Genomic DNA, 18,450 nt, shown 5'->3' on the forward strand with positions numbered 1-18,450 from the left:
CAAGTTGTGGAAAGGAAAACTTACATATGAAAGACTACACAGAGAAGAATGAACGCGAAGAGGTTGATGCCGGAAAAGAAACGACGATGCCGGAAAAGAAACGATGGACAAGGAAATTCACAATTTTTGAATTTTGAATATCCAGACAAAAACGAAGAGTCCCCTATAAAAAGACCCTAAAGGGCTCTTGCCAAACTAAGGGGGAGGCATGTGATGACCCGCGAAGCCAAACCGGGCCGAATTCATTACACGGGCCCAGCCCATACTTAGACCCATGGTCTAGGATCGGATGGAACCCGAATAGAGCCCGAATAAAGGAAGCGGGTGAAGTAAGTAACTGCCCTGAATTCCTAAATGGAGCATCAAAACTCCCACTCAGAACAAACGATACCACGTTTGTTGCCACGAAAGCCACGAAAGGGACATGGCCTAAAAAGGAGTAACCGCCCTCGGAACGTGGCCTGGAAGGAGTAACCGCCCTCGGCAGTTACTTAAGAACACTTATAAAAAGCCATAAGGCCAAAGGGGAGAGGTACGTTCACATTTTTCCCCGTAATGCTATTATTACCAACCTTCATACAAAGAACTGACTAGATCGTCGGAGAGTTTTCCCGGAGATCCCGTCTCCGGTTCTGTTTTGCAGGTAACTCCGGCGGAGATCATCAAATCGGATTCAGCAAGTTATCAGTTTGTTATCACCAATTTTTGTCTATTGTTTGATTGTGTTAATTCCTTAAGATAAATCAGGAAAACTTGTTGATTTGGTTCTCTTTCATAACCGAATATAGCACATAGGAAGAGTACAAACTAGTTAAGAAGGTAAAAAGGAAGAAGAATCAGCAATTAGAACTAGTAATCGGACTCAAGGTAGTCACTTTAGATTCGGGGGTGGAACTCTTGAGCTTGGGGAACGAGAATGGAACGTAACTTCGTTGGGATGGTGGAAGAATTACAACAAGCTCAAGATGTAAGGTGCTTTATTATAGAAATACAGAATGTCTAATTGGGTGCCAAGAATCAAGCTTGAGGCGCAATCGTAATTACATCTCTTTTGATCGTTCACACACAAAAAATGTTGAAATTAGTTCCACATGGCGTGTGGAATTGTCAGACGCCGTGTGGACTTGCTCTTGGGCAGACCATGGCACAAATTTTTCCTCACATGCCGAGTGCTGAGCTTGGGCTAGGCATCCCACACGCTGTGTGAAGGTCAATTTAACCAGGGGACATCTTGCTGATTTGTCTTTATTGACTCCCGAAATTCAGCCGATCTTGTCCACTTCACACCAACACGCCATGTTGACTTCTCACACGTTGTGTGTGACTTTGGACGATTATTTTCTTCCTTTCACATTGCATGTGGTGTGTTGTTTCTGTGCTTTTCGTCTATCTCTTGCATCTTGTGTCCGTTCCTTAAGCTTGTAAAATACAACCATTGAACCCAAGATTACTTGATTTATTTATTTATTTTATTTATAGCGAAACAAGATTCACAATAACTAAAATTAACTAAAAATACATGTTTTATTACTTCTCATTGATTTATTGAAATATACGTGAAATTAAACAATATATTTAATTATTTAGTTAAAGAATAAACCATAAATCATCCTAAAAGATAGGAATAAAACGTCCCTATAAACTTTGTCGAACTTTAAAATTTTACTTATCTTCAAGTAAATATAGTGGAAGGACAAAAGATTCAAACGTTGAGACACAAACATTTTCTTGATTTAACTGTGTATATGATTCAAAAGTGCTCCAATATTTAATTTGTATATTTATGGTTACTAAATAATAATTCTCATCATTACTCTATTATTATTACTTTACTATGATTATTTTATTATCACTTATTATTAGTATTATTATTATTACAAATAATTAAGAGAAAATGAAATAAAATAATAAAACAAAAACAAAAAATAATGAATTAAGGAGGAGAGAGGATGAGCCTTATCATGGTGGAAATTAAGGGGTTGACATTTTAGTAAAAGAGAAAGAAGAAGAAGGCTGCTAATAAAGGAGGCTGAAATTAGGGAGAGCCTGGGTGGCCGGATTTTTGTAGCGATCAGTCCCTTTAAATTAGGAAAAGAAAAAGAAAGGTAGGTGGGTTGAAATGGGAGAGTGGAGAGAGCAAAGGCAAGTGAGTGAAGGACTTGAAAGAGAGCGAAAGTGAGTGAAACTCGGTGAAAAATCATTATTTTGTTCGGGATTCCATCCTCTAAATAATTATTGACACGGGATAAGGAGTCAGTTCATTGTTCGCGGGTTTCGGATACCAGACCTCGTTCGAGACATTCGTCAGAGTCTACCTCTACATCAACGCTGGGCCAAAGCTCGGAAGGTAACTCTCTGACCGGGTTTAAAAGCCTCCTTAAGGTGTTTATGTGTTTTAGTTTCCGTTAATTGCAATTCTATTTTTCTTAGAAATCCTTTAAATGTTCTGGGTTTGGGTTATAGTTATTATTTTCATTAAAATATTAATTTTGTTAGATTAGAAAAATTATCAAAGCCTTTATTTGTAGGATTAAAGTTATATTTATAGTTTTAATTAATTTATTAATTCCAATAGGTTAGAATAGACTTTAAAAATGCCTTAGATGTAATATATAATTAATCATGGGATAAATGGTAGTTTAGGAATAAAATTAACCCACCAGAGATAGGTAGATATAGATCACGGTTCTGATGCCATTTTGATATGTTAGTTCCTTAGGAATTATTTGACTCTTATTTTATCGAGTCCGACGTCGTATAGTGTAATTCCGAAGATGGGTCCCAATGTCTCACGACTAACGTTTTATTTATTTTGCAAGTTTAATAGATATGCTTAGGGCTAGATCAGATGTATATAATTTGGATATTAAGTTGGGATGTAATTTATAATTCCGAATTTATTTATCACTTTCCGTAATCTGTGTGGTGAATGTGTATAGACTGAAAATGACTTAGAAATATTTGGTATTTTAACGGACGACAGGTCTATGATTTATTAATCAAACCCTTAATGTTTAATTCACGAACCTAACTCTGAAGAGATGACATAGTGTGAACCCATATGTTATCTAATTTTTATGTTACTGGATATTAATCCCGGGTGGCGACTTTGACATATCTAATTAGCCTTAAAACATGATAAAAGGCTAATAAATAAAATAACATGTGCACCGAAAGGGACCTATCAAGCGGCGTCCTTAGAAACGTTAAGTGACAGTGTATCGCAAAAATGGACGCTTTCCACAATAAAGGACCAGGGGTCACACCTAGCCATCTGAGTGAAAGAATTCAACGTTGGAGGAGCCATCAACACTACGACGAGCAACTATTGAAGTCGAGCATTTCAGCAAAGTATCATCACCTCCCGACCTAAGGACTTCCATGAGTTGATGAAGAGAGCAAGAAGCTACACCAGATGGGACGAGCACAAGCTGAACCCATTAGTTAAAAAAGATCCCAAACGTAATGGCGATAAACCATTGAAAGAAAATGATCATAAAGATAGAAACTGCATAAACCTCGGGATCAGAGGGACTGACCTCCCATCACCTTTAATGCTCCCCGAAAGGAAATGCTCTTCTAGATGGAAGATAACAAGATGAGAATTGAATATCCGTCTAAATTGAAGAAAGGCTGAAGTAATGGGAAGTACCGCTACTTCCATAAAAGTGAAGGCCATGAGGCTAAAGATTATAGGCAATTGATCACAGAGCTGGAAAAGCTAGATGAAAGTGGGAAACTTGATCAGTTTTAAAACAAATATGGGGAAGAGTCAAAGAGAGAATAGGAGAGAAAGACTAAAGGCCGTACCCCAAGGGGGTAATCAATGTAATTTCCGGAGGACTGCAATCCAAAAGAAAAAGAAAAGAGATCGCTACTTTCAAAAAGAGAAAGGAGCAGCGATCTGATTTTTACTTCGGCAATATAAAAAAAAATAAACCAGAGGGGTGGCATGATGATGCCCGGGTAATAGAGATGCTTTCAAAGTCTGAAGGGTCTTTGTAGAGACAAACATGTCCGTCAACATCATTACTCGCAATGTCTTTGAAAGTATGGGCATTAGGGCGGATATATTAATCACCAACACAACTCCTATCGTTGGAGTTAGTGGGTACATCATACCTCTTTTAGACAGTATTCATCTGGACATAGAAATTAGGGATTCATCACTTTTGCACGATTTTTTCTACAACAATCATGATTTTGTTCGGGGTTCCACACTCCAAATAATTACTGGCACATGACAAGGAATCAATTCATTATTCACAGGTTTCGGCTACCGGATCTCCTTTGTCGGGGTCTACCTCTATGTCAACGCTGGACCAAAGCTCAGAAGTAACTTTCTGAAGGGTTTAAAAGCCTCCTTAAGGTGTTTATGTGTTTTAGTTTCCGTTAATCACATGCTATTTTTCTTAGAAATCCTTTAAATATTCTGGGTTCGGGTTATACTTATTATTCTCATTAAAATATTAATTTCATTAGATTAGAATAATTATCAAAGCCTTTATTTTTAGGATTAGAGTTATATTTATAGTTTTAATTTATTTACTAATGTCCCCGAGGCTAAAACTTATTTATTTGTAAGTTTAATAGATTTGTTTAGGGCTAGATCAAATGTATATGATTTGGATATTAAATTGGAATGTAATTTATAATTCCGAATCTATTTATTGCTTTCCGTAATTTGTGTGGTGTATAAACTGGAAATGACTTAGAAATATTTGGTATTTAACAACAGACAAGTCTATGATTTTATTAATCAAACTCTTAATGTTTAATTCACGAACCTAACTCCGAAGAGATGACATAGTGTGAGCCTATATATTTTCTAATTTTTTATGTTGCCGGATATTACTCCCAGATGGCGACTCTGACATATCGAATTAGCCTTAAAACATTATAAAAAGGGATAATAAATAAAATAAAGTGTGCACTGGAAGGGACTCGCCAAACAACGTCTTTAAGGAATGGGTGCTCATACCTGGCCATCCAAGTGAAAGAATTCAACGTTGGAGGAGCCATCGACACTACGACGAGCAACTGTTGAACTCGAGCATTTCAGTAAAGTATCATCACCTCCCGACCTAGGGACTTCCATAATTGATAAAGAGAGCACAACCCATTAGTTAAAAAAGATCCCATACCTAATGGCGATAAACCAATGAAAGAAAAGGGTCATAAAGATAGAAATCCGCAGAAACCTCGGGAGCAGAGGGACTAGCCTCCCTTCACCTTTAATGCTCCCCGAAAGGAAATGCTCTTCTAGATGGAAGATAACAAGATGAGAATTGGATATCTGTCTAAATTGAAGAAAGGCCGAAGTAATAGAAAGTATTGTCACTTCCATAAAAGTGAAGGCCATGAGACTGAAGATTGTAGGCAATTGATCACAGAGTTGGAAAAGTAAGATGAAAGTAGGAAACTTGATCGGTTTTTAAAAAAAAATATATAGGGAAGAGTCAAAGAGAGGACAAGAAAGAAAGATTGAAGGTCGCACCCCAAGGGGGTAATCAATGTAATTGCAGGAGGGATCGCAATCCAAGAGAAAAAGGCAAGAGATCACTATTTTGGAAAAGAGAAAGGAGCAACGATCTGATTTTTACTTCAGCAACATCAAAAATAAACCAGAGGGGTGGCATGATGATGCCCAGGTAATAGAGATGTTGATTGCATATTTGAAAGTCTGAAGGGTCTTTGTAGACACATACATGATCCGTCAACATCATTACTTGCAAGGTCTTAGAAATTCTAGGCATTAGGGCAGATAGATTAATCACCAACACAACTCCTACAGTAAGAGTTAGTGGGCACACCATACCACTTTTAGGCAATATTGATTTGGACATAGGAATTAGGGATTCCAGATCCAAGTGGAAGAGCGATGCAGAGTTCCTCATAATAAACACCACTCCCCCTTTATAATACTATAGTGGAAAGGCCTATTTTATCTAGTTCAGCTGGGGCCTTATCAATCAGGCATTTGGCATGATAGATCCCAACTGAAAAATGCATGGCCATCACCCAAGGAAACTAACTGGTGGCACATCAAACTTACATGGCATCCTGAAATATGAAGCCACAAGTCGATGATAAGCATGAGGAGGAAACCAATCCTAGAGATGTTATGGTTGGCTGAAGGCAAACCAATCCAAATGGTCGAAGAATTGGCCAAACCCATCAAGGCAAACATTACTAAATGTCTGAAGGATAACATCGACGCCTTTTTTTGGTGTCGAACAGACATCATAAGCATCTCAACGAAACTCATGATGCGATCTCTCAGTGTAGTTAATCTATAGAGGTATTTGCCAGTAAAGGAGAAACCATGGGCCAGGGCGACAAAAATTTAGTAGGGAGGTAAAAAATCTGCTGGACTATGGCCACATCGAGCTAGTCCAATACCCCAAGTGGAGAGCCAACGTAGTACTAGTCATAAAAGCTAATAGGGTGTGGAGGCTCTGAGTATATTTTACCGACCTGAACAAATCCACTCCGAAGGATTCAAAACCCTTACCATATATTTATACACTTATTGATTCCATGGCTGGATATGAAAGTTACTCCTTATGAGATGCGGGCCAAAGATATCATTAGATCCCCATGAATCCTGAAGATAAGGGAAAAACTAGCTTCATCACCCATGAAGGTACGTACTGTTATAATGTACTTCCCTTTGGTCTAAAGAGTGTAGGAGCAACGTTCCAAAGGATGGTAAACGAAATTTTTAAAGACCCCATTGGAGACAAGATAGAGGTGTGCATCGACGACATGATCATCAGAAGCCGAATGGAAGAGGAGAATTCTAAAGCCCTTCACTTGGTCTTCAACACCCTCAAGATGTGCAACCTGAAGCTTAATCCAGAGAAATGCACAGGTAGATTCTGAAAATTCTTAGGATTCATGATTTCACATAGAGGCATCAAAGCTAACCCCGACAAAATTCAGGTAATAATTAAAATGAAGCCATCCAAGAAGCTTATTGATGTGCAGAAACTGAACGCAAAAATCAATGCTCTAGGAAGATTTATCTCATGTTCGGCCAAAAAATTTCCACCCAAATTGCTCTAAAAAAAAATACTAGAAAATGTTTGTTAATGGCTAGATCTAATGTTGTTGATTCTAACTATTGATGTAAAAATTTATGGAATTCTTTGTTCAACAATATCTAACAAATTTGAAGTATATGTAATAGTGTTACGAATTTGATGCTTCCAAATTTATAATTTTCGCCATTGAAAAGTAGGACAATTAAATGTGTTGAGTTGGTCAGCGCTATAAAGAGGAATAATTTTTTATTAGATTTTTATTATTTGGAGAAAAGTAGAATGTTTAATAACGACTTCATCGATTTATTTTTTTTTTGAAACAAAGATGATATTCATTCTTTAAACCGAATCAGCAATAATAGTCTCCTGCAATTAAACCGGAGCAAAAAAAGAAACAAACTCGCTAGCATTGGACAGGGCATGTCGTGCAATAACATGAGTGCCCCTGTTCGCTAGGCGTGGAGAGAAAGACACTTTATAATCGTATCGACTACTTAACAAAAACTTACAGTCCTGAATAATTGACCCATAAACAGACAAGTCTGGATCAACCGAATCGACTTATTTCTAATACCACTTTTTACAGATGTTAAAATAATATAACGAGAATAATAATTTATTGGGTAAATTCCAAAAAAAACCCCTGTGGTTTCATCGATTTCCAAAAAAACCCCTGTGGTTTGTTTTTACCAAAAAAAAGGACCGTGATATACGCGTTACCCGAAAAACGGAAAATGGGTTAACAGTGTTAAATCTGATGACGTGGCAAGGGGAAAAATTGTCCGAATTAAAAAAAATAAAAAAAAAACAAAAACAAAAAAAAGAAAAAAGAAAATTAAAATCATTAAAAAAAATACCCAGATCTTTCTTCTGGCCTTCTGGTTTTCTGTGAGGACTGGCGAATAAAATCCAAACCGAAGTGGATCATAGCAAAGAGTATTGTAAAACAATACAGTGCCAAAGAAATATTAAAGTCACTCAGGAGTAATTTTACCTCTAACGTTTAAAATAGTGCAATTTTACCTATAACGTTGGCAGCTAAGAACAATTTTACCTCTAACATTAGCAAGTTTGGTCAATTTCAGACATTATTATAAAACACATATTTTGTTCCTTATTCTGTACCAATTGTATATCAGTTTGTCAAAAAAAAAAAAAGATTTCATATTTTATGTGATTCAATAATAGAATTGGATATTAAAATTTATAAATGCAATGAATTTTTTTTGAAATTTTTGTGTCCAACTCATACAAAAGACAATATATTTTTTAATTTTTTTTAAATTTTGTTCACGTCTAATCATATGTTAATTTTTTGTTACTAATGAGTAATAAAATGCTCCACATGTGAAGTGTAGATGAAAAGATTCATGACAGATAAGACAGTTCGATGAATTATTTCTCAAATTGGCCCAACTTGACAATGTTAGGGGTAAAATTGCTCTTGGATACCAACGTTAGGGGTAAAATGGCACTATTTTAGATGTTAAGGGTAAAATTGCTCTTGGTTGTAAACGTTAGGGGTATTTTTGCACCTTATCCTTTAATGCATTTTAAAACTCAATTATAGTTTTTAATTCATCTTCTATTTGGACACATTGAACCCTGATCTTTTATTTTCTGTCACATTAAGTCATTACTTGTCAAATTGGTTAGTTGTGAATATCTAATACACTTAAAAAACTGTTATTAATTTCATAAGTGTTTGAAATTATATTTTTTACAGATCGAAGGTTTTTATAGTTTTCTTATAACCACATTATACATATTAAAAATTGTTTCGAACTGTTAAAAATAAAAATTTCTAACGGTGTTGAAATGAATAACGATTTATTAATCGAGTTTTATTTCAAAAACTAACTTTTATAGTTATCAGAGGATTAATATGATAGAAAATAAAATATCAAGCTCTTAACGTGTCCAAATAAAAGATTGGCTTAATACACCAAAAGTGAAAGATTAGGACCTCAAAATGCTTTTCGCCTAAAACAAATCCATCACTTGTACAATAGGTGTATTTAAATTAAGGCTTAATATATCATCTGCCCTCTGAATTTGTCCAAAAAGTTCGATTGACCCCCTAAACTTTTAAAGTATCATGACAGCCCTCTCAACTTGCATAAAATATTCAGTTAGCCCATTAAACTTGCGTAAAATGTAATCAATTAATCACTCTAAAAAACTTTAATTGAAAGAGTATCTATCTAAATGATGTCCAACAACCCTCAAACTAAGAAATTGCATAAACTATATAAAAAAAACTTTCTTATTTTATTTATATTATAAATGCACTCGTGCACTTTTACATAGAGTAACCACATAAGGTTGGTAAAGAATCAAATACATACCGGAATAACAACTTCATAATTTTTTTTTGGTGACAACAGAAAGGCTGAACGCCAAAAAAACACACAAATCGAACAAAGAGATAAAACATCGCTAAATATTAATTAATTAGAAACTGGCAATATTTCCCACTTCTGATTACGATTTCCAGTAGGAGGATAAACTATAACTTCACTCAGATCCAAAAATAAATTGCTTGCTTGATTGTAAATGGTGCCATTTTCAGTCAATATCGTCCAACGTTCGTTAGACGGTTCAACCCCACAAGTCAGAATAACAACTCTTTTATTGATAAGATTATCAATACTGAGACACCTGTTTTGCCGCCGCTGAGTCCTTATGGTTCCGTCTTGATAGAGAAGCCATTGTTGTCTTAGGTTTCCGCTTTCACATATTGCCATCCAAACTGCATTATCTGTTTCATGCAAGCATAAAGCATTAAATCCAATTATGGATACCAAACTTTGTGTCGTATCATTGCTGGCACGCCACGTCTGGAAGGAAGAATATATGTTAGTCTCGAGAGTGAGTGTTGTTCCAGACCTTCCTGAAATTGCAGTTAAAACTCGCCCACTTGGTGGATTCACAATTACATTATCATCTCTTAACTGCCAAATGGTTGTATTTGGGAGAGTAGTGTTGCAATCGTGAATCATTATGTATGATCCTTGAGTACTTGCACTAGTGGTTAAACATTTTCCATTCGATCGAAGTGTTCCATCACGTTCAAATGTCCATATTTGATTACTCCTTGAATGACAAGTCCATATGATTATACGATTTCCATTAGTATAATTGCCATCTGCTACATCCATACAATGTCCATTTGGACCACTTATCAAGGTGTTAGTTTCATATGCTCCCAACTTTTCATCAACCACGGTACTTAAAACTGTTTTAAACGTCGAATAAGAGTTGGAATTCCACCAAAAGCATGTTATTATCAGAATCCATAGCTTCATATTTCCTTCCATTGTTCTTTTTCACCTGCAAGTACCTGCAAATACGTGACAATTCTTTACTTAATTAGTAAAAATAATAAACATATATATATAACACAACAAATAGTACTAAAATGGATAGATATGTAAAAGAATTTGAATATTTTTTATAAATAAATTAGGAGTTGTACCTTACAATTTTAGAGTGCAGAGAGTTTGGACATCCATCCATTTATTTATAAGCTAATTAAAAAGAGTGAAAATGAAACCACATTTTCATGTGTAATGCATATAATAATAATGTATATAATTATTATTTATTATTCATTTACTTTGGAGTAACGAAGATAATTAAAAAGTACTTGAATTTGTTTTATAACTAAATTAAGAGTTGTATCTAACAACTTTTGAGCATGGAGAGCGAAAATAAGGCAACATCGAGTAAACAAATTATTCGTGGGACAGTTACGGAAAAATCAGAAAAAATGCACAATTTTACACGTCTCTTATGCTTGTTAAAATGATTCCAACAATGTCAAATAAACAATTTTTATATGAATAGATACATCCTTGAAAAGGATGAATCACATTTTGATAAATAATAATTAAAAACATGAATTTTTTATATTTTAAATTAAAAATACCATGTGATGAAGAATATACTTAATTATAAAAAAAAGTTCAAACATGTTTTTCTTTGTAATTTCCTTATATTATATTCATTTCTTGTAATAATAATAATAATGCGTATAATTATAGAAATAATAATAATAATAAAAATAAAGATAATGGGTGATTATAACAATAATAATAATAATAAAGATAATGTGTAATAATAATAATATATTAATAATCTGTATAATTATTATGTATTATTCATATTTTTTAAATAAAAGTGGAAAGTTAGTTAGAGGTTTAGAGAGACTGGACATCCTATCTATATTGGCATCCCTAAAAGATCTAGATGAATTCAATTGCTCTACGTACTTGAAATCATCACTAATAGAAGAATTATAGAAATCACAAGTTGAGTTTCACCACTTAAAGCCTTAAGTCAAAACATAGACTTTGTTAAAGTGTTAGTCATCTCGTTCCTCTTCTTATAAATGTTAGAAGACACAACATACATGTCTGAAATATACCATAAACAGAGCAAACAATCTTGCCTTAGCGCTTATGAGCATGGTCTTTCGTCTCGTTACTATGATGAATTCAGTTGCACCTTAGCGGTTGATTTGATCGAACGAGCCAAAAGCCAAATTCCCGACGAAGTTTCATCCTTAGAAACCATCACGAACGTAATTTCAATATTTCAGCCATTTTATTTTGAGAAGATATCACTTCATATCTCCACAGAATATTTTTATTGATTTTCTCAAAATTTCTGGTTTTTTTTCTAAAGCTTTATAGGCCTTTCAGGTTATGATGTTAACCGAACTTCCCGTATCAACAAAAACTCGCCTTACTTTGAATTCTTCCAACAAAATCTTGATGACTAGGGCATCATTATGTGCTTGTCAAACAAAATTGTTGAAAGAAAACTTAAACTTAGAGTAGTGTTTGCAATCGTGAATAATTATGTATGATCCTTGAGTACTTGCACTAGTGGTTAAACACTTTCCTATCGATCGAAGTGTTCCATCACGTTCAAATGGCCATCTTTGATTGCTCATTATGTAGGCTTAATGCATATATATATATATATATATATATATATATATATATATATATATATATATATATATAACACAACAAATAGTACTAAAATTGATAGATATGTAAAAGAATTTGAATATTTTTTATAAATAAATTAGGAGTTGTACCTTACAATTTTAGAGTGTGGAGAGTTTGGAAATCCATCCATTTATTTATAAGCTAATTAAAAAGAGTGAAAATGAAACCACATTTTTCATGTGTAATGCATATAATAATAATGTATATAATTATTATTTATTATTCATTTACTTTGGAGTAACGAAGATAATTAAAAAGTACTTGAATTTGTTTTATAATTAAATTAAGAGTTGTATCGGATGTAGAAATTCTCCATCTTCGGAGTTGGTGAGTTCTTTGATTATTCCTGGGTCAGGGTTGTGGAATTCGGCGGCAGTGAATAATTGTTTTTATAAGGAGGATGCCGAAGCCATTTTGAGTCTTCCACTTCGGGCTTTTGCTACTGATAAATTCTTTTGGCCTTCTTCTCGTGATGGTCAGTATACAGTTAAATCGGGTTATCAAGTAACTCTTGCTAGGAATGCGGTTTTCTGTGGTATGCCCGGTGGGTCGAAGGGTCCCCGTCGTTTATGGAAGCATTTATGGAAGTTAAATTTGCCGCTGAAGGTTATTCATTTGGTATGGTCATGTTGTAAGAAGTTTTTGCCTTGTGCGGAGAATCTTATTCGGATGAAGCTTCCGGTTTCAGGTTTGTGTATTTTTTGTGGACTGAATTGTGTTTCATTAATTCATTTAATGAAATATTGTATGTTCTCTAGGAGAAGATGGAAATTGGATGGTTTTTCTGTCAAAATTTATAAAATTGATGGTGAATCGTGTTTGGACTGGATTGAGGCTGTTTGTAATGCTGTTTCGATGGTGGATTTTTCTCGGTTTTGTGCTATTTTGTGGATGCTTTGGTTCGATCATAACCGTGTCAATCATGGTGAGCGACCCCTTGAGGATAGGGCGTTTATGGCGGGTGTGGATAATGTTGTGGTTGAGGTGGCGGATCGGGGAGGTGAACAAAGGAGGCAAAGGCGGGAGGGAATGGTATTATGGTTGGCGCCGGTTGATTCGATTATTAAGCTTAATTGTGATGCTGCGTTTTTTGCGGATGGCGGTTGGGGCTTTGCGGGATTTTTGGTGAGGGATTTTAGAGGTGATGTGTTGATGTGTGGTACGTGTCCGTTGGGACGGTGCTGGTCGGCATTACATGCGGAGCTACTTGCGATACTAAATGGGTTGGTGTTTGCGAGTCATTGTGGTATCGAGAGGATTGTTGTTTCGTCGGATTGTGAGGTGGCTGTTGAGGCGATTTTGGCGGCTAGGGATGTTAGCTATATGGATGTTGTTGTTAATTCGATTCGTTCTATTGCGAGTTCATTTTTTGAGTCGAATTTTATTTTTGAGGGTCGTGCTATGAATATAGCCGCCGATGAGCTTGCAAAATGGGGATCTAGTTTGGTTGGTCCTCAGTTTTTTAGATCCGGTTATCCGGTGTGTTTGTCGGCTTGTATTGATGTTGATCGTCGTTTATAATCCAAGTTCGATTTATTGATCCAAAAAAAAAAAAATTAAGAGTTGTATCTAACAACTTTTGAATATGGAGAGTGAAAATGAGGCAACGTCAAGTAAACAAATTACTCATGGGACAATTACGGAAAAATCTGAAAAATGCACAATTTTACATGTGTCTTATGCTTGTTAAAATGATTCTAACAATGTCAAATAAACAATTTTTATATGAATAGATACATCTTTGAAAAGGGATGAACCACATTTTGATAAATAATAATTAAAAATATGATTTTTTGATATTTTAAATTAAAAATACCATGTGATGAAGAATATACTTAATTATAAAAAAAAGTTCAAACATGATTTTCTTTGTAATTTCCTTATATTCTATTCATTTCTTATAATTATAATTATTATAATAATAATGATAAAGCGTATAATTATAGAAATAATAATAATAATAATAATAATAATAATAATAATAATAATAATAATAATAATGAAAACAATGTGTAATAATAATTATTATAATATATTAATGATGTGTATAATTATTATGTATTATTCATGTTTTTTAAATAAAGGTGGAAAGTTAGTTAGAGACTTAGAGAGACTGGACATCCTATCTATATTGGCATCCTTAAAAGATCTAGATGAATTTAATTGCTCTACGTACTTGAAATTATCACTAATAGAAGAATTATAGAAATCACAAGTTGAGTTTCACTAGTTAAAGCCTTCAGTCAAAACATAGACTTTGTTAAAGTGCTAGTCGTCTCGTTCCTCTTCTTATAAACGTTAGAAGACACAACATGCATGTCTCAAATATACCATAAACAGAGCAAACAATCTTGCCTTAGTGCTTATGAGCATGGTCTTTCGTCCCGTTTCTGTGATGAATTCAGTTGCACCTTAGCGGTTGATTTGATCGAACGAGCCAAAATCCAAATTTCCGACGAAGTTTCATCCTTAGAAACCATCACGAACGTAATTTCAATATTTCAGCCATTTTATTTTGAGAAGATATCACTTCATATCTCCACAAAATATTTTTATTGATTTTCTCAAATCTTTCTGGTTTTTTTGCTAAAGCTTTATAGGCCTTTCGAGTTATGATGTTAACCGAACTTCCCGTATCAACAAAAAGTCGCCTTACTTTGAACTCTTCCAACAAAATCTTGATGACCAAGGCATCATTATGTGCTTGTCAAACAAAATTATCGAAAGAAAACTTAGACTTGGATTCGGTAATTCTCTCTTAATCTTTCTGCACTCTTCTTCTTTTCGCCAAATGATCTTCCTTGGGCCCCACTATCACTTCAAGATAGAGAGAATTACCGAATCCAAGTCTAAGTTTCCTTTCGACAATTTTGTTTGACAAGCACATAATGATGCCTTGGTCATCAAGATTTTATTGGAAGAGTTCAAAGTAAGGCAGGTTTTTGTCGATAGGGGAAGTTCGATTAACATCATAATTCGAAAGGCCTATAAAGCTTTAGAAAAAAACCAGAAAAATTTGAGAAAATCAATAAAAATATTCTGTTGAGATATGAAGTGATATCTTCTCAAAATAAAATGACTGAAATATTGAAATTATGTTTGTGATGGTTTCTAAGGATGAAACTTCGTCGGGAATTTGGATTTTGGCTCGTTCGATCAAATCAACCGCTAAGGTGTAACTGAATTCATCATAGAAACTGAATGAAAGACCATGCTCATAAGCGCTAAGGCAAGATTGTTTGCTCTGTTTAAGGTATATTTCCGACATGCATGTTGTGGCTTCTAACGTTTATAAGAAAAGGAATGAGACGACTAACACTTTAACAAAGTTTATGTTTTGACTGAAGGCTTTAACTAGTGAAACTCAACTTGTGATTTCTATAATTCGTCTATTAGTGATAATTTGAAGTATGTAGAGCAATTGAATCATCTAGAACTTGTAGGGATGCCGATATAGTTAGGATGTCTAGTCTCTCTAAGCCTCTAACTAACTTTCCACCTTTATTTAACAAAATATGAATAATATATATAATTATACACATCATTAATATATTATTATTATTATTATTACACATTATCTTCTTTATTATTATTATTATTATTATTATTATTATTATTATTATTACACATTATCTTTTATTATTATTATTATTATTATTATTATTTCTATAATTATACGTATTATTATTATTATTATAAAAAAATGAATAGAATATAAGGAAATTACAAAGAAAATCATGTTTGAACTTTTTTTTATAATTAAGTATATTCTTCATCATATGATATTTTTAATTTAAAATATCAAAAATTTATGTTTTTCATTATTATTTATCAAAATGTGATTCATACCTTTTTAAAGGATGTATCTATTCATATAAAAACTGTTTATTTGACATTGTTGGAATCATTTTAACAAGCATAAAAGAAGTGTAAAATTGTGCATTTTTCTGATTTTTCCGTAATTGACCCATGAATAATTTGTTTACTTGATGTTGCCTTATTTTCACTCCTCATACTCAAAAGTTGTTAAATACAACTCTTAATTTAGTTATAAAACAAATTCAAGTACTTTTACATTCAGGATTGGCTTGCCTTTAAGGCAGCCAAGGCCACCGCATAGGTCCCCCCAAAAAATAGGGCCTCATATATATCTTTTTTCTTTGACAACCAATGAAGCATATATTAAGAATCAAGAAGAAGCATATTACAAATAAAATCAGGGGGTACAGAAAACCACTCACCCCGATGTAAATGTACAATACTACTTCTAGCTAACAAATGAGCAACAGAATTTGCAGAACGACAGACAAATCGAATAGAGAAATTAAAAAACTCGTTCAATGAAAAATGACAATCATTGGCTAAGGCGTTAAAAGGAGATGAAACCTCTAACGGGCGGGCCATAGACTGTACCAAGATCAAAGAATCTGATTCAATGATAACATCCTTCCATCCACGATCTTTGATCCAACTGAGAGCTTCACGGACCGATAGCGCTTCAATGAACGATGCATCCTTATAATTCTGCAATATACCATTTTTAGCCGCAATAAACCGGCCCAACTCGTCCCGAACGATACACCCAAACCCAGCCACATTCTTGTCCGCAAATGAAGCACCATCCACATTCAGTTTTAGAAAACCTGCTGAAGGATGTTGCCACACCGTCGAGCTTAGCACAGCCGGACTACTTGAAGGAGAAACTGACGACTGCACTCTCTTCTAGGCCTGCAGAAAGGAACCGACCGAATGGTACAGGATCGAAGCTTGTGAATCTTTCTGATTCCACACAATGTCATTTCTATAGCACCAAATAATCCACCATAAAATCGCTACAAGCTCAACAAACTCCACCGGTTTAGAGAAGATCCAGCCCCAATAATAAAAAATGTTATGAAATTGTGTTCCCACATCCCCAATAGGCGAAAGAGTCCAAATATATATCTTTAATTTAATATGTTATGACTATCATAAAATTTAATTTACTTATCTTCCATCCAAATCCAATATATATCTATCTATCAAACCCATGTTATATATATATATATATATGTATGTATATATATATATATATATATATATATATATATCTGTTTATCAAGTCCATATTTTATATTGTCTGTCAAATTCGTATTTTACCGTTTATCAAAATCTTGCAACGTCTCTTTTTAAACTTTAAATAACATATAAAAATAGCTATTTATACTATTCAAGGAGATGGATTAACTTTATTATCTATTAAAAATGAGATATTATAGGACATTGAATTTAAAATTTTAATACACTATGCCATTTTCCCTTTCTCATGACACAAGATACATGACAGACATTTGTTTTCGTGTCGTCTGAATATTTTTCGTGACAGTATTTTAATTGTATGTCATCTAAAGGCGAAATAAAAAATGCCCTCGATTCTCAGATGACATTACGATTACAGAATCCTATCATCTAAAGAAAACGCGCATTTTTGTTAAATTTGATGCGCTCAACAGATGACACCTCTAATAAATGAATGTCATTGTATGCCAAAAACAAAAATCGGCAAATGAAATTTCACTTACGCGGCCATATACCAAATTTTAGGCGCTCTATCGTTTGACTGAAATTTTAGCTGATATATAAACCCTTTCTCTAATCGCAAACCCCAGTTTAGGTTACGCAAGCTTCATCCCTCTCTATCTCCATGGTTTATTTGAACATGCAATCATTGGGTGAGCTCGAGACACGGTACTGGTAAGCCATATTTTCTTCGTTCCTAGATGTATTAGAGTATCATTGTTCCTTACTCTATCTTTTCCTCATCCGATTTACTTTTGTGTATGTCGATTTCAGCAGCTGGAATAAGGATCTTGTGATTTTCAGACCTATCGTTGAAAGGTTTAGATCTCTCGCTTAGTTACACTGATTTTATTGTATTCAGATTCACTGCTGAAAAGTTTGGGTCTTTATCTTTTTTAACCTAGGGCAATACAGTGCCTGATGCTGAAGATGGTATGAACTCATCTGATTCCTTTTTAATTGAAAATAATATTTGTAGGGATAGTAAGAATGCTTCAGTACATGGGAAGGCTAACTGAAGATATTGTCAATCGGTTCATGCCTTTAGCATATGGGAAGATTTCTTTAACTTAATGAATATATATTAATGTTATGTTGGTCTGAACTGATTGGTCATGTCTTTACAAGTGGTTGAGTGTTTGATGCACTGTTTAGGAACCTAAAACTCATTGATTTAGGAATTTAGCCTGATTTAGCATATACATTGTTATGTGGGTTTGAACTGAACGATTACATATATGTATGATGTTGTGGGTGATGATGAAATGATTGGTATTGTCACACCCGACCCTAGACGACCTCAATCGGCATCGGGCGTGAAATAG

General features: G+C 34.1%; 1 protein-coding gene and 1 long non-coding RNA gene across 2 annotated transcripts; one reads left to right on the forward strand and one right to left on the reverse strand.

Annotated features, from left to right (window-relative positions):
- Positions 1-2,239: 2,239 nt before the first annotated feature.
- Positions 2,240-13,797, forward strand: LOC136222489 (uncharacterized). Its single transcript, XM_066010267.1, has 2 exons — positions 2,240-2,347; positions 12,423-13,797. Exon 2 carries the CDS (start codon positions 12,605-12,607, stop codon positions 13,586-13,588), a length of 984 nt encoding a protein of 327 aa, XP_065866339.1. The 5' UTR covers positions 2,240-2,347; positions 12,423-12,604; the 3' UTR covers positions 13,589-13,797.
- Positions 9,299-10,861, reverse strand: LOC136222483 (uncharacterized). The gene is made up of 2 exons (XR_010685661.1): positions 10,525-10,861; positions 9,299-10,389 (listed from the first exon to the last, which is right to left on the reverse strand). It is a non-coding gene; the product is annotated as an uncharacterized lncRNA (long non-coding RNA).
- Positions 13,798-18,450: the final 4,653 nt, after the last annotated feature.

The sequence above is a fragment of the Euphorbia lathyris genome, chromosome 1 (genome assembly GCF_963576675.1).
Source record: "Euphorbia lathyris chromosome 1, ddEupLath1.1, whole genome shotgun sequence".
Taxonomy (NCBI): domain Eukaryota; kingdom Viridiplantae; phylum Streptophyta; class Magnoliopsida; order Malpighiales; family Euphorbiaceae; genus Euphorbia; species Euphorbia lathyris.

Coding starts and splice junctions, on each gene's coding strand:
- LOC136222489 (XM_066010267.1), top strand. CDS start 12,605: ATGCCCGGTGGGTCGAAGGGTCCCCGTCGTTTATGGAAGCATTTATGG.